The 25,255-nt window shown below is 34.7% G+C and overlaps 2 protein-coding genes across 3 annotated transcripts; one reads left to right on the forward strand and one right to left on the reverse strand.

Moving 5' to 3' along the window:
* The first annotated feature begins 100 nt into the window (after nt 1-100).
* LOC132631229 (uncharacterized) lies at nt 101-13,707 on the forward strand. Its single transcript, XM_060346832.1, has 14 exons — nt 101-447; nt 3,723-3,884; nt 4,156-4,221; nt 4,369-4,512; nt 4,602-4,715; nt 4,943-5,044; nt 5,729-5,914; nt 7,156-7,245; nt 7,311-7,445; nt 10,288-10,410; nt 10,487-10,572; nt 10,648-11,260; nt 11,425-11,502; nt 12,237-13,707. The coding sequence occupies exons 1-14, from the start codon at nt 181-183 to the stop codon at nt 13,278-13,280; spliced, it is 3,210 nt and encodes a 1,069-aa protein (XP_060202815.1). The 5' UTR covers nt 101-180; the 3' UTR covers nt 13,281-13,707.
* Nucleotides 13,708-16,849: 3,142 nt separating this feature from the next.
* LOC132631235 (NAC domain-containing protein 73-like) lies at nt 16,850-22,424 on the reverse strand. Of its 2 annotated transcripts, none has more exons than XM_060346845.1 (4): nt 22,269-22,424; nt 21,836-22,070; nt 20,784-20,973; nt 16,850-17,734 (listed from the first exon to the last, which is right to left on the reverse strand). In XM_060346845.1, the coding sequence occupies exons 2-4, from the start codon at nt 21,992-21,994 to the stop codon at nt 17,196-17,198; spliced, it is 888 nt and encodes a 295-aa protein (XP_060202828.1). In that variant the 5' UTR covers nt 21,995-22,070; nt 22,269-22,424; the 3' UTR covers nt 16,850-17,195. The 2 variants fall into 2 exon arrangements, with proteins under 2 accessions (XP_060202828.1, XP_060202822.1); XM_060346839.1 differs by having other exon boundaries at nt 21,836-22,080.
* Nucleotides 22,425-25,255: the final 2,831 nt, after the last annotated feature.

The raw sequence follows: 25,255 nt of genomic DNA on the forward strand, positions 1-25,255 counted from the left end.
CCTTTAAATTCTTTATTTTGTCCAAACTGAAAAAGACGTCTCTTGACTGTCCTCACTCCTCACGCTCAAACACCCTATATAAAGTGAAGAAATCATTACTCTTACAGATTCTTTTCCCTCTTTTTCAAATCAAAACACTCTCTCTCTCTCTCTCTTTCTCCTCTCCTAAAAAGTCACACTATGAGGAGGCTGTTCGGCAGAGGTTCCGTCGGAGACTCACCGCAACAACCATCTCCGTCACCATCGCCGCCACAGTCTTCTCTTCCTTCCTCCGTCAACATTGCCGCCGGTCCGGCAAGACCGATCCGTTTCGTGTATTGTGATGAGAAAGGAAAGTTCCAGATCGATCCTGAAGCACTTGCCATACTTCAACTCGTTAAAGAGCCTGTTGGAATTGTCTCCGTTTGTGGCCGTGCTCGTCAGGGAAAGAGTTATATACTCAACCAGGTACTAAATTTCAGTAAAGTTAGAGATAAATTGAAGCGTTTTTTCAGTTAATTATGTTAGTTAGGGTTTGTAGTTTAGTGTTATTGTTCAATTCTGTATGAGAGTGAGTGTATTGCTAGAACTATAGACTTAACCAGGTAAATTTCAGTAAAGTTAAAAGAGACTTTTTAAGTTCTTAGTTTAATTACGTTACTTAGGGTTTGTAATTTTAGTGTTATTGTCCGTCTGTTTGAGAGTAACGAATCATTTGGTAGGGTGTATAAGAATAATACTGAGTAAGGATCCGTTATGCTGGCATTATTTTTTATTAGACTGTTTGGTTTATTGTGATAAATTTCAGTGAAGTGAAGTTAGAGATAAATTAAAGTTTTTTTTTTTTTTTTTTTGTCTTTTTTTGGTTAATTACACTACTTGGGGTTTGTAGTTCAGTGTTATTGTTTGATTTTGTATGAGAGTGAGCGTAGTGACTGTATTGCTAGGGTTAACAAACACGAAATTAAGCAATTAATTGAATTCAAACGAAAAATGATTAAGTATTGTCTCCATTTGTGGTTGCGCGGGAGACAATACTTCTCCTTCACCGTCACCGCTCCGTCGTCCGTCAACATTGCTGCCGGTCCGGCAAGACCGATCCGTTTCGTGTATTGCGGTGAGAAAGGAAAGTTCCAGATTGATCCTGAAGCACTTGCGATACTTCAACTCGTTAAAGAGCCTGTTGGTGTTGGTATTGTCTCCGTTTGTGGTCGTAGTTGCTTAACCAGGTACATTTCAGTAAACTTAGAGATAAAGTAAGGCTTTTTTGTATTTTTTTTAAGTTAATAATGTTACTTAGGGTTTGTAGTTTAGTGGTGTTGTTCGATTCTGTATGAAAATGAGTGTATTGCTAGGGTTTTGCTTGTCAGTGCTGTAGTTTTGGTTAGAATTGGTATTTTGGAAGCTAATGGTTAACTATTTAATTGTTTGAATACTAGAATTATCAAGCACATTGCTCTGGAACTGGAAATACAGAATCACTCAAATCAAAAAATCATCTGTGGCTTAATCCAAAAGATAAGTAGGCCTCTTAGAGGCCTACTTAAAATTAAAGGTAGTTCTTTAGTTAAAGCAAGGAGAGCAGAAACTGAGGGAAAACACTATGTTCTTACGCGGATGGGAATAAAGGCTACTGAGATTGGAACACACGACCTAAATATTAATTAATTCCGTTACTTAGTGTTTGTAGTTTAGTGTTATTTTCTGATATTGTATGAGGGTCTTAATAGGGTTTTGCTTGTCATTGCTGTAGTTTTGGTTGGAATTGGAATTTTAGAAACTATTGGTCAATTATTTAATTGTTTGATGACTTGAATTATCAAGCACATTGCTCTCAAACTTGAATATGGAGATACAACATCATTAAATCAATCAATCAATTAAGGATTAATCCAAAAGATCCATTTTATTTCTCCTGGTGTGCCCACACATCCATTTAAGATCCTCATCTCCTCTACACTCATCTTCTGATTCTATGAATTCTTGAGTGGCCAACACTTTGCTTCATATAACATAGTTGGTCTAACCTCTATAGAACTTTCCTTTATGTCTCGGTGACACATTCTTATTACATAAGACACCGATGTGAGCCTCCCTTTCATCCACTCCGCTCCAATATGATGTGTGATATCATTGTCGATCTCCCCATTTTTTTTTGAATTGTTGACCCACGATTTTTTTTTTTTTTTTTGAAATTGTTTTTTATTACTTAGGGGGCAGGGGAAGGGGAAATGGGGGAAGGGGATTACAATGTGGGGATTCGAACCCTCACCAACAAGGTGAGAGTTCAGGTAGCCAACCAACTGAGCTACTAGATCCCTACTAAAAATTGTGGCAATAGTTTTTTTTTTTTTTAACCCCTCCCCCCAGGAGCTCCCTCCTTGCTCCCTTGGTGACTTGAACTCGCAACCTTCGAGTTGAAAGTGGAGGGCGCTTACCATCTGAGCAACTTCCTCTCTTGGGGATTACCTGTGTATCAATTCTCACTTCTACGTTTGCCTCATGTGATGCAGCACTGAACCTGCACTTCATGTACTCTATCTTAGTCCTGCTCAACTTGAAACCCTTAGGCTATAGGTTCTGTCTCCAAACCTCTAAACTATCGGTAACTCCGCCGCGTGTCTCGTCAATCAATACTATGTCGCTGCAAAAACATACACCTTGGCACCTCCCTTTGAATATGCCGTGTCAATTCATCAATCACCATGGCAAATAAAAATGGGCTAAGAGCTGATCTCTGGTGCAACAAAATGAGGATGCCAATATTATACAGAAAATACCGCTATCTAAAGTAACCCTGGATGGGGGCTGCGTATAGCATTCTACATCATAACGAATGAAAAGAAAGAGGTAGAGCAGAAATGTGTTTAGAAGAATTCACTCAGCACACTGGATTAGATTGTTGGGAAATATACTTATGAAGGATGTAAGGTGTACAACCTTGACTAATGTATGTTTAGCTGAACATGTTTGTTTATCAAGATGAGTTAGATATTTCTGCACGAGACAAAAGATATTTGCTTCAGTTCATCTACATTGTTTGTTAAGGTTCCAGGAAAGGATTATGACCAAGGAGTCCGGGGATCAGATTCACTGTAATATTCTGCTTAATGTAGATCTGCCCAATGTCAAAGAAAGATACCTTTGTTCTGAGGATGGATGAATAAGAACCTATATTTTTGAGGGTTTCAACTTTCAACTGGAGTTCACTATATGTGGATGCATATAGTTTTATAGATTAGGGGTTTATGCCTTGGATGACAGGTGGCTACTCTGATTTGTTGTTTTGAGAAGCAGAATTCTGAAGCTTTTTTTGAATCAACTCCTGATTTATCTAGTTTTATGTGTTGGGAAGTTGAAGGAATAGTCTGTTAGAAGGGAGACCATTCTGATTAACCATATGGCATTTTTCTGTTCCCATTGTGTTTCTTCTGAAACTCCTGTTTGCTTTCACCTTATGCAGTAAACTTGATAAACATAGATTGCAGTCAACTCATGAGTCAAAGCTGTAGAACAGTGACTGTTGTTCTCTTGAAAACTCAATTCATTTATGTTAGTAACAAGTCTATTACAATGGGATCACAGTTATCGTTACTATTTACTTATATCTGTATACTTCCGCATGTAACAATCGAATAAATATATACCTGTATACTTTTGCATGTAAATTACCATATGTAACTTAGTGCTACTTCCTACTTTGCCGAAAACATGTAACTGAGAACCTGCTGTATGCCCAATAGCTTCTTGGCAGGAGTAGTGGTTTTCAAGTGGCTGCAACTCATCGGCCTTGTACAAAAGGTATTTGGTTGTGGAGTGCACCTTTAAGGAGAACAGCTCTTGATGGAACAGAGTACAACCTGTTACTGTTGGACACAGAAGGAATTGATGCTTATGATCAAACGGTTAGTTTCCACCTTTAACATATCTATTATTGGTTTTCTGAAGAAGGATCACATGCATGCTGATAACAGTGTAAAGATTTTGCTACTTATTAACCTGGCACATGCTAAATGGCTTGTATATTACATTCTTATACATTTTGTATTGCTAAACTTTTCACAAACTAAATGAACTAGTTCTATAACCCCAGAACATGTCTTGTTTTTTCCTGTGTCCTTCCTGTCGCTGACTCTTGCCTTTTGTAAATTTCTGTTTTGTTTTGCTGTTTTACAGGGAACATATAGCACACAGATATTCTCCTTGGCGGTCCTTCTTTCAAGTATGTTTGTATATAACCAGGTTAGGAGCACACAAACATGGATCTTGTTTGCATTTTTGAATATGCCATCCTTACCCCTTTACCCTCATGATTCAGTGAATTTCCTTGTTGCTACACTCAGTTTGTTTTTTAGATGTCCTGATAATCTCTTTAATCCTTCAATTTAGATGGGTGGTATTGATGAAGCTGCACTTGACCACCTCTCTCTTGTCACTGAAATGACTAGACATATTCGCGTTAGAGCCTCTGGAGGAAGGGCCAGTGCTTCCGAGCTTGGACAATTCTCCCCAATCTTTGTTTGGTTGCTTAGGGTAATCAGAGTTTATTTATTATCACTGTAGATTTTCTTCAGTGCTTGCTTGTGAAACTATTAACATACAGATTTTTCTTTTGCAAAAAGGATTTTTATTTGGATTTGGTCGAGGACAACCGCAAAATAACTCCACGGGACTACCTTGAACTTGCTTTGAGGCCAGTTCAAGGAAGTGGGAAAGATGTTGCTTCTAAAAACGAGGTATTCACTTTATATGAATGTTTCTTTTGCTTACCTGTGCTGTAATTATTCAATTTCTTTAATAACCATCCCTGTTCTGAAAACTGGTTCTTTGAACTTGCGCATGTTTTACTTAAAAATAAAAAGAACTTGTACATGTTTTATGTAATTTCGAACCATCCCTTTTTTCCTTCTAATTTGCTAGCCCAATGGTAGATTAGGTAACCATTTGGAACTTCTGACTGCAGATTAGGGACTCCATTCGTGCTCTTTTCCCTGACAGAGAATGCTTCCCCCTTGTGCGGCCTCTGAGCAATGAAACTGAGCTTCAACGGCTAGATCAAATACCAGTCAGTACTTAATATTCTTGCATATGTTCCATTCTCTACTATCTTATGGTCTATCTGATTGTGAAAACCCTTTAAATATTTTAAGTAGGCGTTTGGCCAACCCATGGTTTCAAACCAGCGTTTGGACATACGTTTGGAACCATGGTTTGAAACCATGTTTCAAACCCCAAATCATCCAAAAAGGCATGATTTGGGGTTTGAAACCATGGTTTCAACTTTTTAAAATATAAAATTTAACCCAGAAGTTTATATTTTGTAAAAAAAGACCCATAAGTTGGTAGATATTTTTAACAATTACCCCCATCAATCATTTACCAATCTCATTAACTTCCACCAACCTTTATTTATGTCTATCAACCTTTAATTTATGTGGGAAGATTATATTAAAGAGTAGTTACATTATTATTCATGTTAAATTTTTGTTTTTATTGAACTAAAGTTTGATTAATTGATGTTGCATTTTTTAGAAAGGCCTTCTAGTAGTGTACTAATTTTGTTATAAACTATGATTTGCTCATTTGGTAAGATTATATAAGAATTGAGAATGTTTTGATAGTTTTCACAATTTGTGGGGTTTTTATGTCTATAAGAAAAAATACAACTTAAAATGTTCAAATTGTATGTCCAACCATGGTTTCAAACCATGTCCAAACGGGGCCTAATTGTGGTAATTTTCATATGCAGTTGGAAAACCTGAGGCCTGAGTTTAAAGCAGGTCTTGATGCTTTGACAAGATTTGTTTTTGAGAGGACAAGACCCAAGCAGGTTGGAGCAACTATTATGACAGGACCGCTCTTTGCTCGTATAACTCAGTCCTTCCTGGATGCCCTTAACAATGGTGCAGTGCCCACCATCACCTCTTCATGGCAGGTCAGCAATGTTCTTAATGGCAGATATAGTGCTTTTTCCTTTATTTTTCCCACTTCATTGATGTTCTTCTCTCTATCTGCGCAATTGGTGTGTCCAATAGCAATGTTATTCTTTTCAACATCTTTGACCCAAAAGAGTGACAAATAAGAAACCACTGATTATGGTTTCATGATTATTTCTCAATCATTAGTTAGATTGACATTTGGCACCAAGAAAGTGGCCCTGAACAGAAAGAACAAGGACAAATAGAGATACTAAATCTGGGGCTTATACTAGAGATAAGCTATTGGAGAAGGTCAGGTAGATCTTTTACAACGCACCTAAACTAGCCATAAATAGAATTCTCAGAAACCAAGTTTTAGAAGAAGAGTTGCAGGTCCTCTCCTGTAAAGGTTGGTTATTTCATAACGAGGACACAACACCATCGAGATACTATTTATTTATTCGAATATGATCTTATAGACGTCTTAAATATAGTGTTAGAATATGTTGATCACTATGAAGAATATAATTTTTTTTTACCAAATTAAGTCAAGATCACCCTAAAATTGATCCACAGTTCCAGGTTAACTATAAAAAAGTATTCATCGAACTTAACATCACACCTCAATAAAATGTCTCAATATATGTGTTTGCTTAGGGAGGCTACTCGTTCTTCTCCTCTTTTTCGAGTTACTATAATGTGTTATTAGCATTCTTGTGAATTTGGAATTTAATTTTGTAATTTCTTGTTATTGCATAAGATTCACTTTCTCTTTGTTTCATCATTATTATGGCTCAGATTATTATGTAGGGGAACAACTGGCACATTTGGTTCTGTTTGGTCTCCATTTTCAAGGACATGAAGTCTAAAAATCAAAAAGAAAGTTTATACTCTGGACACCAATTGATGTCTGATGAACGACATGCAAGTGTTTGATATCTGACATGTCACGGATATGTAACCATAGCTGGTGCCCGTGCTAGTTCTTGCATGTTTTTTGTTTTACCACACGAGTGAATTAGTCCTCTTCAGAATTCCTATGATATTCACTCTTCATTTTTCAATTTAAGAATAAAATAGAATGGAACAGAAATCGAGGAAAGTGAAACAACATGACAAACCTACAAGTGAATGATTTTAGTGGAATCTTATGGATGTTATTTAACTAGCCCAGTGCTACCGTGTTAGTTCACTCCGTATAACCAGCTTAGGCACTATAGTGTATGCCAATGCATGTTTTGCTTTTTGATTTTTGCAGAGTGTTGAGGAAGCTGAGTGTCAAAGGGCATACGATTTGGCTGCTGACAGATACATGGCTTCATTTGATCGTTCTAAGCCTCCGGAGGAAGTAAGTGTTGCTTTAGTTTCATTGCTAACATTATCTGGTTGCCTCTAATATTTCAATCATTGCAGGGTGCACTAAGAGAAGCACATGAAGATGCAGCTCAAAAGTCCATGACAGAATTTAATTCTACTGCTGTGGGGGCTGGATCCATCAGGATGAAATATGAGAAGCGTCTCCAGAATTTCATAAAGAAGGCATTTCAGGTAAGCTTTTCCTCCACCCTTTACTTCAAATATTGAGGATAAAGTGCATATGAGTGATATAAGCATACGTGACCGTGTCATAATACATTCCGTAGTGGAGGATAAGCTGATAATAATTTTTTTCCTTCCGCACCATATTTATCCCCCAAAAATACCAATTTTATTTTGGTAGAATGGCTGGTTCTAGGAAAAATTTCCCAAATAACTGCTTTTATGATTGCTGTTTGAAAATAAGTCACAGTTCCCAAACTAATTGAAATGTGGGCACTTTTTTATGCGGAAATAATATTTGGACAAAATACCTTCAACTTAAAAAGCGGCTGCAACCGGCTACTTCATCTTATCTGCTTTTTTAAAATTCCATGATGCAGTCCTGCAGTTTCACTAATAGAAGTTTGAAACTTGTCCTGATGTTCTGCAAACCAGTGGATTTCTTTTGCAACTAATTTATTTCCATTATCATGATCCAAAGTTGCTGTAACTGACTTCAATGCTATTAATGTCATTGTTGTTTCTCATGTTTATATGCTCCAAATTGGCCTAGGCGCTGAGCCGAGCTCAATCGAGCTGCTTATAACACCAAGCCGAGCTTAATCGAGCTTTCAAAAGTATAACCAACCTCGAGCCATGATGAGCCCGAGTCGGTTTTTACTCTTTAGTTTCGTGTAGTAGTGCTACACTATTAGAAAACATTAAATCATAATAAGTTTGTTGATTAAGAAAAATATCAACATTACTAGTTAAAATTGGTATTGCATTCAAATGTAATTAAATTATATACTTTATTACTTTAAATTAACTCAATTCAAATGACGTTAACTTAATATTGAACATAGAATAGAACTTTCAGGCCAAAAAGAAAAATTAAAAATATAAAGCAACAAATTCAAAAAAAAATTACAATATTAAATTTCTTTAATTTCTGAATTCTTAAATTTAAAATGTTAATTACATTTCGTACCACCCATAAAGTAGTCTTAAGTAACAATGTGTGTATAATTTTGATACATCGAATTAATTAAAGAAGTACAAAATTACAAATTTATTTTACGAAATAATAATTATTGAATTGACATATAGCTAACTTAATTACACTTAATGGATGAATTTAGTTTCAAAATAATCATTAGCCAACCAAGCTGAGCAGAATCAGCTCAACTGAGCCCGAGCTTCACAACGCCGAGCTTTAATCGAGCCGAGCCAAATTTTGACTGAAACGGAGTCAAGTTGATTACCTAAAATACAGGTGAGCAAAGTCGAGACCCGAGCCGACTCGGCTCGTTGCCTAGGCCTAGCTTCAAGGCTACCAACCTTGAACTCCGACCTAGTGGAAAGGAGAGGACTCCCTCAACCACCATGACAAAGAATGGTCGGTCTCGTTGTTCCTCATGGTGGTGTCGTTGACCTGCTTCAGCCAATGGGGAAATAAAGGTTTGGAAAAGAGAAAAAAAACATTAGTTGCTACATTGAAGAAACATAATAACACGGTGAATGTATTGGCTATATAGAGATGGATCAGTTTTATTTTCAGGAGGATGTGATGAAAATTTTACTATGAGAAAGGGAGGAATGTCCTGATTTTATATTGGTTGGTGGTCATTGAGAAGGCATAAGGGTGCCATTTTGTACTTATCCACTCTATATTTACTGGTTCTAGTGATACTTGCCAGTAGGTTAGCCAACATACAACACTGGCTAAGTTCTAGGAAAAGTGTCGTACGGAAAAAAAAAAAAAGGGGGGGGGGGGGGGGGGGGGTTATGCTGACAATTATTAAGTTAGATTAGGATTTGAACGATGGAACTGGGGACATGGTTTTTCTTATTATTGCTTCATTGGGGGGTTTTTAAGATGTTGAACTTAGCAGCATTTATTTATTATGTTTTGGCTTTGAGCCATGGATTGGATGTGGATGCAATTCCTCCTGCCTTTCAGGGATGGTTCAAGTAATGCTTTCAGATGGAACTATTATCATTTCTTTTTGAGTATCTTTACATGGAGGGTGTTTTCTATTTTTCATAGAATGGCAGAACCTATTTTGCACAGAAGTCAAGCTATAGAGGTTTTGGTAATGTTAAGATATTTTTATTGGAAAAACCAGCATATAGGACATTCGTCTCCATTTTGAAGTTGTGAAAGAAGAGAAGACGAGATAAATGTTTAATGAATTAGTGAAAGATACACCCAATACTGCTCTAGGATAACGAAATAAGGAAAAGTTCCTACATAGCAGGACGCTGAATTAATCTGTACAATTGGTCTGCTTTTTGTGTAAGTGTACAATTATTTCGCTTAGGCTGGGTATTCTCATCATAACCCTTAAATTTTGGAATGGTGAAACATTCTAGTAAATCTCAATATTGAGTTTAAGTCAATTGCCTGGTTATGAAGTTATTGTTGCTTCTTTCTTCGTATAAGTGACCTGTGGAATAAGGATCTTAATTGTCTCCATTTACAACCCTTTCTCTGCTAACCAGGTGATAATTGAGTCAAAGTTTAGAAATATGTGTTAATGCCTTGTGTTTGATCTGTCTGTTTCTTCCTGGATGTGTGCTTGTGCAGTATCGTTTTTGTTCTTATCAGTTTAATAGCTGTACACGGGCCATCTGCCCTCATGATATTGACTATATGTTATATGGACTGAACCCGTTGACATTCTGGCTGGGATCCAGTTAAAGTTCCGTGGTCCATCAAATGGAATGACTTTTCGACCTCTAGATAGTTTTATCAGGATGTTCCTTCTCAATAAGTTTTGTCAGGATGTTTATGAGTGTGAGTATCTACTCTATGCTACTGAATAGCTCTTTCTAATTGGTGATTCGTTTTTTTTTTTGTTGATGGCAGGATCTTAAAAAGGATGCCTTTAGGGAGGCTTATCTACAATGTTCAAATGCCATACAGGACATGGAAAAGGAATTGAGGATGGCTTGCCATGCTCCTGATGCAAATATAGATAATGTGCTTAAGGTAAGCCCCTAGGTGGCTAAGCTGGAATTCAGGCTTATTGAGTTACCAATATCCTAAATGCATATGCTATATGTAGGTTCTTGATCGTTTAGTGTCCAAGTATGAAGCAACTTGTCAGGGTCCTGAGAAGTGGAGGAAATTGATTGCCTTCTTACAACAAAGGTTTGTGTATTAACAATTCTTTATTGAAGCACTTGCAATTGGAAATGTATATGTCATATCACTTTTATTTTCCAGCTTGGAAGGTCCACTTTTTGATCTCATCAAGAAGCAAACAGACCAACTTGGATCAGAGAAAACCACTCTTGCATTGAAGTGCCGTTCCATTGAGGATAAGATGAACTTACTTAACAAACAACTGGAGGCTAGTGAGAAGTATAAATCCGAATATTTGAAGCGTTATGAAGACACAATCAACGACAAGAAGCAGCTTGCAGATGATTACACTAGTCGTATTACAAATTTGCAGAGTAAATATAGTTCATTGGAAGAGAGATATTCAAGCTTATCAAAAACTTTCACTTCAGCTAAACATGAGTCCGCAGACTGGAAAAGAAAATATGAACAACTTCTGTTGAAACAGAAGGCTGATGAAGACCAATCAAGTGCAGAAGTATCTGTTCTAAAGTCCAGAACTGCTGCTGCTGAAGCAAGACTTGCTGCTGCCAAAGAACAAGCTGAATCGGCTCAAGAGGAGGCGGAAGAGTGGAAACGTAAATATGACATTGCCATCAAGGAAGTTAAGAATGCTCTTGAGAAAGCAGCATCTGTTCAAGAGCGTGCAAACAAGGAAACCCAATTGAGAGAAGATGCTTTAAGGGATGAATTTTCAAGCTCTCTGGCTGATAAGGTGAAAATATTGCTATGCATATTCTTGATAAAAAAGAAAGTATTGCTATGCATGTTGGTTTAATCTTAATGTGCTGCTTTGTTTCATTTTTCTCCTCTTCCCTATTGTGCTCGCTTAGTTTTCCAATATGATATTTAAAGTTCTCTTTGTTGATGAAACTGCAGGAAGAAGAAATAAAAGACAAGGCATCTAAGCTTGAGCATGCTGAACATCGTTTAGCAACACTGAATTTGGAGTTGAGGGTGAGTTTCTGCTTTTTGTAAACCAACTTAACTTTTATTTGCACCAATCTTGTGTATGATAAAAAGGTGAGGGTGGGGTGGAGCAAAGTATGAGTCAAAAGAAAAGCGGGGGGGGGGGGGGGGGGGGGGGGTTGCACTCTCTGTTATTTTAAAATGGGCTCGCTGGAAAGAGGATCTCAATGCGCGCATTGAGAATAAGACCAAAAGAAACTTCATTGAGGACCATTTGAGCTCTGCAGATTGTAATGCTCCTAGTATTTTGGTTTTCATGAGCTTGTGATGTGTCTTATGTTGGCCCTCTGAACTAGCTCTAGCATTTGGAATGCAGACTTTTATTTGGCGGTTTAATAACCTTCAGTTGTGTGCAACCTTGTGAATTGAAAGGTTAGATTGCCGAATGGATATCTCAATTTAGGTCTATTTTTTGGTAAAGTCAATTTAGGTCTATTTTTGGGAGGTGATACCAACTTGTCTCTAGCAATACAACTGAGTTTCCAGACTATGTAAATATATGGATATTTACACTCATTATGTGTGTTAAAATTAAGAGTTTGCATGGATATTTGTCCTAATGACTGCCCGAATAGATACAGAGGACTTATATAACCGAACACAACTAGTTTGGAATTAATGCATTGTTTATTGATTATAGTAGTATTAATGACTATTCTATTCTTACCATTCTCAAAAATAAAGAGTACTAATGGCTATTCTGTGATAATTACTTTTTACAGGCTGCTGAATCAAAGGTAAGGAACTATGATCTAGAAGTGTCAGAGTTAAAGGTTGAGATCAAGGCATTGGGTGAAAGGCTAGAGAATGTAAATGCTACTGCACAATCATTTGAAAGAGAAGCTAGGATTATGGAACAGGAGAAGGTTCATCTGGAGCAGAAGTACCGGTCGGAGTTCACTAGATTTGAGGATGTTCAGGATAGATATAAATCAGCTGAAAGAGAGGCTAAAAGGGCAACTGAGCTGGCTGATAAAGCAAGAGCTGAAGCAGCTTCGGCCCTGAAAGAAAAGAATGAAATTCAGCGGTTAGCTATGGAAAGATTAGCTCAGATTGAGAAGGCTGATAGAGCTATTGAAAAGTTAGAGAGGGAAAGAGAAGACTTGGCTGATGAAGTAGGGAGGTATCATCGTGCTGAGAAGGATGCAAGGTCAAAAGTTGCAATTCTGGAGGCTCGAGTAGAAGAAAGGGAAAAAGAGATTGAGATGCTACTGAAATCAAATAACGAACAGAGGGCCAGTACTGTGCAAGTCCTTGAGAGTCTGTTGGAGACTGAGCGTGCAGCACGTGCTGAAGCAACCAATAGGGCGGAAGCACTCTCTGTTCAGTTGCAAGCTACACAAGGAAAGCTAGATCTTCTTCAACAACAGTTAACTGCAGTTCGGCTGAATGAAACTGCACTGGGTAGCAAACTTAGAACTGCTTCCCATGGAAAACGTGCCAGGATAGATGAATACGAAGCTGGAGTTGAATCTGTCCATGACATGGATACAAATGATAGACCAACCAGGGGAAATAAGAGATCCAAGAGTACAACCAGTCCCCTAAAGTTTAGTTCCCCAGAAGATGGAGGTTCTGTATTCGGGGGAGATGATGATGCTCATAGTCAACAAACAAATGGTGAGGATTATACCAAGTTTACGGTGCAGAAACTAAAGCAGGAGCTTACAAAGCATAATTTTGGCGCTGAACTGCTCGAACTGAAGAATCCAAACAAGAAGGATATCCTAGCTTTATATGAGAAATGTGTCGTCCAGAAATCATAAATTTCAGCTTGCTGAGTTATGTAGAAAGGTTGTAAGTATCTCAGTTGTAGGCAAAGGCATACAACTTATTGATCAGAAGTTTGGGTGCTGACATCTTCAAAATATCTTTTTAAGTTCTTAAGTTAGGGCTTATATACCCATCAGGTGGCTACACAAGTTTGCTATATGCTGCTGCTGCCATCGGAGCTTTGGTGTGACATAATTTTTTTCATTCTGGTGTGCAATCTAACTTAGGGATTTTCTTTGAGCCTTCCTATTGTGGCGGTTTTAGGGAGAGATGGTTTAAAAAGATATTGGAAGTCAGATGTTAAATTACCGGCCCTTATTCTCTTTCTGTCTCCGTTTGTGCAGTTTTTGATGGTTAGTGAGGTTGGTGTTTAGTACTTATCATTGTGATTAGTAATATTATGGTTTCTTTACTCTTCCAGGATTTATGCCTCGTTTCCTCGCTTGTCCTTTTACACTGGATCTTAATCAATTACTTTCTTCGTTGCAATTTGTTTGTCTGATTTTGACTTGGCACAGAGTTTAGAAAGTAAAGAAGACTTTTGAATCTTGTGGTCTTAAATTAAAGATATGTAGAATGTATCAAAATATCCTTTAATCTTGTGATCTTAAACATGTCATGTGGAAAGTTGAGAGTAAAAAGTTGTCAAAAAAAGAAAAAAGGTGCTCTTTTAAACAGACTAAAAAAGGAAAGTAGGACAACAAATTGAAATGGAGGGAGTATATCTTGATCCCAAACTTATTTGGTAGTAAAGTTGCTCATACGTCCTTATCATTGGTAACTTCTCTTGAAAAATGTTAGAACCACATGATACGCTTGTCTGTTAAGCATGTTGTCTTTTATTAGCTCTAGTTTCTTGTTTGTGCTTCCTATTTGGTGTTTAGTACCTGCTTTGCGCTCAACTAATCTGAATTTGCTCCGCGAAGGCCTGTGTCATAAAGCGCGCTCTCGTAATTTGCTGCTTCTCTTCATTGAGCTCTCCTTTCTGGTCTTTTCCAATGTCATGATAGAGCTTGTCTTTGGTGAGACTGTTCTCATTAGCGAAGATGTTCTTCTGTGTCTAGTTACCTTAACCTCTGCAGTGCACGTTTTTGACCACAAAGGACAAAATGGCCTTTTTGGCTTATGGATGGAAGTTGTAAATAATTGAAGCACTATTTAAATTCTGAGACTTCCTTAGAAACATCCCAAAATGTTATTTTTCATTTTTATATGCGCGGCTTGTCCTTTATGTGGACTGGTTTTTAATTTTTGTCCCTCAAATCACTGGTTCTTAATTTTTGTCCTTGCTTCTTATTTAATAAAAAATTATGAGCTAAAGTATCCTTATTTGTTGGTCTACGAAACCAGAGATTCTAGGTTCGATCCCAAGCAGAGTAGTAAAAAAAAAAAAAAAAAAAAACCGCAAGGCAAGATTTCATAGAAACTATGCCTATTCAGACAAAGTTACATAGAAGCTATGCCTTGTCCGGCATAGTTCTGTAGAATGTAAATTATGCATAAGTTGTGTAGTAACTAATTCACTCGACATAAATTTATAGAAACTATGCCTATTCAGGCAAAGTTATATAGAAACTATAACTTGTCCAGCTTAAATTTTGTAGAAATGAAGTTATGCCGTATAACTTAATTTCTACAGAACTATGCTGGACAAGTCATAGTTTCTATGTAACTTTGCCCGAATAGGCATAGTTTTTATGAAACTTTGCCTTGCGAAATTAGATTATAGATCCAATTATTTTTTTTCCGATGCCAGAGATATATTCGACCACTTTTTGATTACTTAAAGTGCCAAGGGACAAAATTTAAAGATCACCCCAAGACAGGGGCATTCGTGTGAATTGCCCCTTATTTTTTGAAGGCGTACCCAAGGTAGAAGAAATAAGCTAAGCAGAGTTTATATTATCATTTGAGGAAATTAGAAAACATTCTAGAAAAAGAAAGAGGGAAGATGAGCATGCCGTCAAGAAACAGACCTATGAGTCAACATCAATATTAGAGGTCATTTTGTCAACATTAATATTGCTTCTGTAAATCATGAAATGCTAGTATCCAAGATAGGCTAGCTAGGGATGCCTTAGTCCTTCAAACTATTAGATATTTTAATAGCATAGCGAATGAATGGGAAGGTCGACTTTATGAATCAATACAAATATTATTTTAGTTACATGACCATTTTCCTTCTTCGGATTCCGCGCATAGTTGAGAGTTTATTGTACTTGACTGTCCTTTTACATGATAATCGGTAAATAAAGTATATAAATTGTTTTGTAGAGTCATTTCTTTTATATTGAAATTATAACTGGTTATATAGGAGATCATTTCTCCAAATAAACTTAGAAATTTTCTAAAACCTTTTATTGTTGGCAGCCAAGAATAAGAGTCTGTTTGGATTATCTAATTAAAAATAGCCTATAAGCATCAAGTAATGAAATTATTTTTATAAATAAATAGTTCGGGGTTGGATAAAAGTGTTGAATTTGATAATAAATAGTTAGAATGTTTGGTTACTGCAGCTGGTTTAGTACTTTTACTGTTGTTTGAATACGTGCACAAGAATAAACTTGTGGACTTTAATGGTTAAAAATACTCGGATGATGTATGCACCACAATGAATCTCCAGATTTAGAACCATGAATTTTAGTGATGGATCATGTGGAACTTATTATTTAAGTTAAGGCAAAAATTGTTAGAAGTGCGAATAAAGTCCCGCATTGTAAGTTGATAAGAATATTATCAGGGATTACATAATAAGGTACTCCATATGAATACTATTAATAACGTAAGTACATTTGAAGAGAACTGTATCAGTTTGACACAGCAACAAGATTATATCATGTTAAGAGTGTCATTGGATTGACTTAATCCCAGTATCCCACAAATAACTGTCACATACTTTCATGACCTATGCAATGTTCAATCTACCTGAGAATTTTACTTAATCCTAACCCGAGAAGGATAAGAATACCCCTTCTCTTGCTAATCAATATAGAAGGTGGAAAGCCTGTTCTACTGGTGTATTTAATGCAAAAATTTCACTCTTGATCTGAAATGTTGATCATCTAACTACGTGATAGTAGAGGCGGATTTAATTTTTAAACTTTACATATTTGTGTTTGGAGAGTTGCTAAAATGCCACACCAATTTGATCCAAATTTGGCCACACTTATATAAAAACCACCCTAACCTCTATTGTACAATTTTAAATTAAGATAAACTTTGAGGAGAAAAGATAGAAATGACATTAAGTAAGCATAAATTATTAATTTGACCTACATAGTCATATGAATTTACCTCATTTAGGCTATTGTGGCCAAAATAGTTTGGCAAAAATTGATGTGGCAATTTAGCAACTCTCATTGTTGTGTTTGGGAATCTACCATAGTTCATTTGATTTATTGGTGGATTCAAAATTTATTATTCACACAAAATTTGAGACAGAGCTTTTGAATTCAAATAAACTCATAACTCATAAGTCATAACTTAGCTCTACATCCATCCCAGCATGACAGAAGATATATAGCAAGTTTTAAAACAAGTGTCAATTTACAGCTAGCTAGGAGTTCCAAATTAGCAAATTAAATCCAAATCATGAACAGGAACATGCTGAAATTTTCAAAAGTAATAAAATAAGTCATTAATGTTCACATTACATTTTAAGTACATAACTCATCAATAACAAGTATAAACAATGAACACTATTCACTACCTTAGAAACAGGAAAAGCAAAAAAACAAAAAAAAAGGTCCTAAGCTAATATCATTGCTCACATCTCTCTAATTTTTCATAAGTAAAAGGAAACTACACATCTATTTGGTTACAGGTAACAACTCTTATTCCTCCACCCAAATTATTGTTCTTTTCAATGTTTAAATTACTAATATTAATATCTCTTCCTTATAACTTCCTCATTGTTCCCTTGAATTTGAAGGTACATTAAAAATAGATGAGCTATCACAGTTTTGGCTCCCAACATGGTATGAAATAAAAGGAGGATGATTATAATAATCAATAAAATCTGGGGTTTTTATAATAGGACTATGATCTTGCCTGTTTAATGATATTCTTGGTGACTTGTTGAGTGATTCTTTAATACTTGATCCACATTGTCTAGGCTGTGTTTGGTAAAAAACTTTTGAAACCACCAATTCACCATCTTTTTCTTCTTCATTATCACCTAAGTGATATTGGTGCATTACCCAATTTGTTTTTTCAGGTTTCCTTTGCCTCCCATAATTTGTGTAGAGTACCAAAATCTTCTTGTAACCTTTTAAATCTCCACTTGTGAAAATTGGCCTTGTTTTTCCTGTTTTGTGCCATCTTGTTTCACCACTATCATCATCATGAGTACTGTCTATATGAATTTTTCTCCTTTTTCTATTTCCTGTTGTGTATGCCTTTGAAGGCCTGTGAAAAAAGTGACGCACTTGACCATCCTTGTTCACTCCTATAAGGGAAGAAAAAAGGGAAGTTATGACGACTATTTACGTTAATTTGCCAAAAAAATATAGGAAAGAAGATTAATGTTTCTTGGAAATGAAATTTTTAATAAAATGACCATGGTAAAATTTATGACCATGGTCCTTCAAACATACTCCTTCCATTTACTTTTACTTATCCACTATATTAAAAATAAATTTTCACTTTTACTTGTCCATTTTAGCATAATCAAGGAAAAATAAACTTTTTTTTTCTTGTTTTACCAACATTAATTACTCATTTCCAAATTATTTTTCAAGTTCAATGAGACTATACACCAATTAATATGAGTATTATAGTAAAACACATACTTCATTTAGGGGCATGCTAAGTCAAAAGTGGACAAGTTAAAAGTGAACGGAGAGAGTTTCTTTTTTTGGAGGATTAGACACGAATATAGCAAAATTTTTGGAGTCCGAGCAACATAGGTTAAAATTCACTTTTCCAGGCTAGAAATGTATAGCATATTGCAAATTTTCTTGTACATCAGTTGGTGACATTAATTCCCGTCCCTACTCCTGTTTCTCTCACCCTGGTGGAGCTCTGACTTAATGTGATTAAACTGTGAATTGATTAGTCAGGAAAAAGATGTTCAGTTTTAGGCTTTAAAGAAGAGAAGAAAGACCTGTCAAGGAAAATGCTTTAGGAAAGAAAAATACCAAGCTTATGTATTATCTCGAGCCGCTATTATTTGTCTTTTAAAGTCATTACACGTCTCTTAAGAAAGACATTTACTAATTTTAATTATAAGTGTTTGACTACGTTGCCCTTCATATCACCTTAAAGAAATCACAAAATTAATTAATAATCCATTAGTCAAAACAGTAAGGGCAAATTTAGAAAAAGCTACATAAACAACTTCTTGTTAAAATAAATAAATAAATAAAAAATAAAAAGAAAAAAAAACAGCTTCCTGTTTTTCTAAATGTCAAATATTCAAACTCAGTTTGTCAAATGACTAATATTTGGAGAGTAGGGATTACGTAATACATGTACATGATACATCATTATAGTTTAACTAGTAGCATGTTTAATATATATTATAATTTTTACCACGTTACAGGTTAATGCTTATCAATGAAATTCTCTATAATTACCTCATAAGTGATCCTCTGATTTTTCGCACCTTATATTACTCCTCCAATTTGAAACATACAATCGCGTATAGCAGCAAGACACTACAATTTAATTAGGGACTTATAACACACTAGATGGACATTTCCTCATACTTGGTTATTTTTTTTCTCACCAAACAGGTCACTCCATTCCCTTAACCAAGTATTTCCACTTTTGGAACTTTGAAGAAAGAATGAAATTAGATACAACCAATATGGGTTTTCTGTTAAACCAAATGACTAAAGTGCACAAAATTAGTTGAATAAAAGCCAGAAAATGTGGGAAAAGAATAGATCTATTAACAGATTTTCATGGCTAAAAGAATGAAACAAGTTAGTATGGCCAAAAAGGAAGTTATTTAGTGAAATATCTATGACGAATCAATATATCTGTCACAAGTCTCTGACAAAATTGTAACATATTTTCCTTTTTGTCATAAATTTTAGATAGAATTGTGACAAATCATCATGTTCATCATAAATTTATAACTGAATTGTGACAAATAGTCATGTGTCCTTCACATAATTTAGTTCGCATTAATGAGTTTCGTTCTATAATTGTTATACAAATCCGTCATGAAATCATGATAGACTTGTCCGTTGTAAATATTCCATCACAAATTTGTGTTATGAAGAAAAAGAAGGCACTAGTTAGCAAGCAAAAACATATTCTTACACAGGGGCGGAACCAAGTGGAGCCCAGGGTGTTCACCCGAACCCACTTCGGCGAAAAATTACCATGTATACACAAGATTAAAATTATTTTTTATATATAAATAGTAGATGTTGAACCCCCCTGTCTTCCTCGTTTCTTACTCTTTTATATTTTTGAACCCCCTAACTGAAAATTCTAGCTCCGCCACTGTTCTTACGTAGGAAATTTCTAAACCATTAGCGGTAGGATATAAGATAACACTAGTAATATTTCCACAAGAATTCCCACTAAACGTTGAAGAATTCACAAAACAAAGACTAAGAAGAAAAGGAAAGATTAACCATACGTAAAGAGAATATATGGGCTAGCTAAATTAGGCAAACTTTTAACCTCAAACTAGGAAGTGAGACCCCCACCCAATTATCACCATTTTTTAGGCTATATTAACATTGATTTAAGTTATATATTGACAGATTAAATATTACTTTATACTATTTGTGTGATCCAGCATGTTAGTTGCTAGCTCCATGCGTCTCATGTAATGATATTTGATCAAACATAAAATTTAAAAAAGAAAGAAACTATTTTCAATTTTTTTTTCCAACCCCTCCCCCAGGAGCTCCCCTTTTGCTCCATTGGTGACTCAAAGTCACAACCTTTGGGTACCATATTTATTAGAAATCAATTATTAATGTTTATTATAGAGATTTACATGTGATTACCTTATAAATGACAAGATTATGTGTTAATATGTTTTGTATTATTCATGCATAGAACTTAAATTTTATTGAAAGTTACACTATTAGAAACAAAAGTTTATCCCACCGAGCAGTGGGAAATTTGTGCTATAAAACATGATTTTCCCACCTCATTCCCACCGAACCAGCTCGCTGGGAAAATTCATGGTGGGAGATAGGTTCCCATTGAAACGGTGGGGAACTTTCTAATTTTTTCGTGTGAAAAAACTACTATTAAGCTTTTCCCACCGACATGTCGTGCGAAATAGCCACTGAACATTTTTCAATGGGAAATTCAGCGGGGAAATAGAGATTTTTTTTGTAGTGATACACAAGCACATTGGATTAGATACGTTTTTGACTTAAATGACAATAATCTGAATATAAACCCAGAAAAAAAAAAGGAATAAAATTAGGACAAGAAAACATGATGAATCTTGATCTCTTTTTGGTTTATTCCTTTCATTGAGGGGTCATAAAACTTCAATATTAATAAATTATAGAAATTACCTGGTAGCTTCTCTGGATGAGTGTAGCAAATTCCATTTTCTCCATCAATGGTTGGAATGAATTCATCAATAAGAGGATGAATATTATGGGTATCTGAAAAGACTTTTGCTTTCAAATGCTCAAGAATTTCTTGGTCAGAAGGATCAAACTTCACTCCAGCTGGTAGACCAGGCAAATCATGTATTCCCCTCTATTTTATGTTCATAGCAATTTAAAAAACAAATGAAAACGAGTTTAATTTCTATATACCGACAACATTATAGAATAAATAAAAGTCACCTACAACATTATAGAATAAATGAAAGTCACTACTATATGAGTAAAACTTTTATTACAGATAATGTAACAGAATTATATATATAAAGATAACATATGTTCATGATATTGAATTAATAATTTGGAAAATAAGGAAATTACCTCAAAGATGAAAGCTATGTAGCGTACAAAATTTACCCTTTCGCAATACCTTAGGGTTATTATGTCTTTTGCCATTAGAAAATCGTTCCGTATTTGCTTGTCTTTTACAGAACTCAACGGATTACACATGTGAAATATTTCGAGTAAATGTTCGAATTTATCTCACTACTTTTGACTATTAAAATTACCATCTGTTATACTTCAAGATACTTCAAGATTGAAGCTCTGTTAAAGTCAAAGATAAATACGAAATGATTTACTAACAACAAGGATATGAATGACTTTAAAATATAATATTATCGATAGGGGCGGATCTACATGTTGTCGAGGGTGTTCACTCGAACACCTTCGGCAAAATACAGTGTATATATAAGGTAAATTTTCTGTGTGTATGTGCATATATTAACTTTTGAACACCCTGAATAAATTATATTTAGTTTTTTTTTTTCCGAACACCCTGAATAAAAATTCTGGATTCGCCACTGAATTTATCGAGGATGAATTAAGACATTTCAAATGATAGAGGGGTATTTCTAACCGTTTTTCCATCAAGAAAAGGTCCCAAATTGCTAGTAAAAACCTAGCAACTAAGAACTTTAGTTTCCATAGTAAAGACATGTACAAATCATGAATACCTGATCTTGAAGCTCTATGTTATGGCCACATGAAGGACAGATTATTTTTCTAACTTGATGGTCAACTAATGTTGAGGTGACTATAACACTTTTTCCCTCTAATGGAACTTTGATAATTTGGAGTGATTCTTGATCATTTGATTCATTGCACCATGGCATGATGATCTCTCTTGTAATAATATTGCTCTTATGCTCATTCCAATTATGGTCAACTTCCTTCTCCAGCTTCCTTCTCCTAAGGTAAACTACACATAATTATAATAAAGGGAAAAAAGAGGAAGTAGAAGGGAAATTAAATAGAGGGAATATTTATCAAAACTTAATCACTCTTTTGGAGTTAACCAAATCTTTTAAAGAATTTTTTTAACAAAATCTTGTTTCATTTCTTATTTTGTTGTTGTTGCAAGGAAGTAACTAAAATATTTTCTCTTACCTTTTTTTCTTCTTCTTTTTCTTCTCTTCTTTGTGATTGAAGTGATCTTTCGTCTAGTAGCTAAGTGAAAAAACCTAAAGAGAGAGAGGGAGAGAGAACATAGATGGTGAGTGCAGGGGGTGGGGGTCAAATTATCTTGCTTGTGTTATGTGAAAGGAACAAATGGAAAGAATATTTTCTACCTAAAAAGAGAGGGAAAAAATATATTAGAGGAAAATAGGTTGCTTAGACGTCAAGTTTGGTTTTGTTTGTGTGTATACACATGTACCAGAATATATGCAGTTTAAGGTGAAATTACTATTCTATGATTCTTATCTGTATATATTTCTTTGATATGTATTGATGGTGCTCATACATTAATAGTGTACATACGAAAAAAAAATCTGCATTCTAACTTGTTGTAAGTCTGATAATAACTAATTTTGTTTTTTATGACAGTGATAAATCGGCCACTTGTACGAACATCCGACTATTTTACCGGCCGGACTGTTGTCTCCCCAAATCCACAAAATTTAAGTAGATGGAAAGAAATTAGCTAATGTTTATTTAATTAATTTCACTCTTTATGAACAGTTAACTTACTGTAGTTATCTTTTATGCAATCTAATAGTGTAAAATATACGGAGTATTATTATACTATCAATATATTTTATCTGTATTTATAGATCGTTGTTTTACAAAAGAAGCAAACAAATGGCTAGTAAATCTAGTAGTTAACTAGGAAGAGAAGGGAGTAGAGTAGAGAAGTGGCAAAGACCCGATTAATTTAGGACGTTTCACCTTTTTTTTTTACCCCACTATAGAAGAGTGCTATTAAAGCTAATATTGTATAATATAAGATGGGTAATTGAGATGGAGGAAGAAGTTTGGTGTGTATATATACGTACCAACAAATGTGAAAGTAACAAATGGTAATATACAAATTTGTATAAATTTAAGTAAAAGTACGTATTCCTTCTTTTTCATTTTATGTAACACGTTTTTTTAATTGGTCCATAAAAGAGATTACATAATTTTTGCCTGTTTCCCTTTTTGAGACAAATGTTTAGTAAATAACTCTTTTTTTTTATTTCTCTTTTAATTATGAACCTTTTAGATCATGGTCTAAATATCTATTTTGAGAAAACTGAAAATCTTAGCATGATCTAAAATTTTATAAGTTATTGCAAGCGTCAAACGACAGTATAATGTTTTGTTTATAAGACTGAGAAATATATGAGCAAACATTAGACTATATATTCCCAAATGATATATTTTCACAACTTTTAAAGATAGGGACAAAATCTCAATGGTGGCCTAAAAGGGAATTTGCATAAAGCAGCGAAATAAGAATAACATATTTTTATATTTAGAAGTAATTTAACTTTAAACTTCCTATTTTACTCTTAACAACGATATGATTTTAATCTACAGCCACATAAATGTCATGGCATGTTTAAAATTACAAGTACTAAAAGTCTTTATTTTCTTAAACTCTATTTCCATCTAAACACCTCCACATAAAATGAAACGAAAAAAATATTAGTTAATCATGGTTAAGTTATAAGCTTTATGCATATGATATGTATGTCATGTGATTACTCCATCCGTCCTATATTAGTTGTCTACATTACTAAATATATCCCTCCTAAAATACTTGTCCATTTACAAAATCAAGACATAATTAATTTAAATTTCCTATTTTGACCTTAGCATTAATTGTTTTTTAAAGTAACCAATATTGATTAAAGTGCAATTTATGGAAAGAGATAGGGGCAACGTAGTAAAAATACACTCTTATTTATGATTTCTTAAAGGACATGTAAAAGATAAAGTGAACAAGTAATATGAGACAGAAGGATTATTATTTTAGTGCATACACCACCCCTCTTTATTCGCACTAAAAGTTATTTTAGTAAGGTATTACGCACTTGAGATTTGTGTTGTTTTAGCCATTCATGCCAAACAAAGTCGACTTCCTGAGACAAAGTACTCAAGAAAAGAAGGAGATTGACAATAGATTTTTTTTTAGCCGTTTTTAGGTTTATCAATCATGGGACATCCGAAACTTATTAAAATGGCGTGCACCAAGCGCCTATCCCGTACATTAAGTTAATATACGTGACCTTATATATTGCAAGAGGATATTTTTTACGGCATAAGTTGGTGGTGATTCTTGATTATACGATGACAACTCTTATCATATCGTTTCATTAGCCCAACTAATTATTATAATTCAAGCTAAATAGCCAGATGAAGAAGTGAATACCCTCTCCTCTTGGTCACACGTACATTACAATTTAATTCATGACACTAAAATATTCAAATCTACTGGTCTAACTAATTGAAATTTGCACTGAATAATTCTATTAAAAAGGTAAAATGCTTTCTACTAATTAAGACTAACAGATTATAGAAACTTGTACTAGCCGACATTTGAAAGTTGTGTATACAAATTGGCCTTGTTATGTAATAATGGAAAAAAACTTATCAAGGAAGCAACGCAATATAACTATAGAAGAGCTTATAGAGGAAGCTAGCTCTGGTTTTCGGGTTTTACTTGACGTATGGGAGTGGGGTATTAGTTGAGTTTAAGTTTCATGTATTGATGATTATTAAAATATTAAAATAATTAGGTCATTTTTTAAGTAATTACAGGCAAAAAATAACTGGGTTTTAAATATATGTGTATATATTTAATGAATTTTTGACTTAAACACACTGCTTAAACAAAACTTTTGAGTTTGATAAACCGGTATCCAAACTTCTACCTTCACCCCTGGTTACAAGTAATCTTTTAATAAACATTAATTAATAATTTGGTAAAAGTAAAAGTAAAAGTAAAAGTTCATCAATGATAAAATAAAATCTTTATACTGTCAGAGGTTATTTGAATGGAGGATAAAGGATATGAAATTATTTTCTCCCACCTTTAATTATGGGTATTAATTAGCCTCGAGAACTATTTTATACTAAATTGGATGAACTAGCTGTCCCTAGATAACTAA

The sequence above is a fragment of the Lycium barbarum genome, chromosome 1 (genome assembly GCF_019175385.1).
Source record: "Lycium barbarum isolate Lr01 chromosome 1, ASM1917538v2, whole genome shotgun sequence".
In the NCBI taxonomy this organism is placed as follows: Eukaryota; Viridiplantae; Streptophyta; class Magnoliopsida; order Solanales; family Solanaceae; genus Lycium; species Lycium barbarum.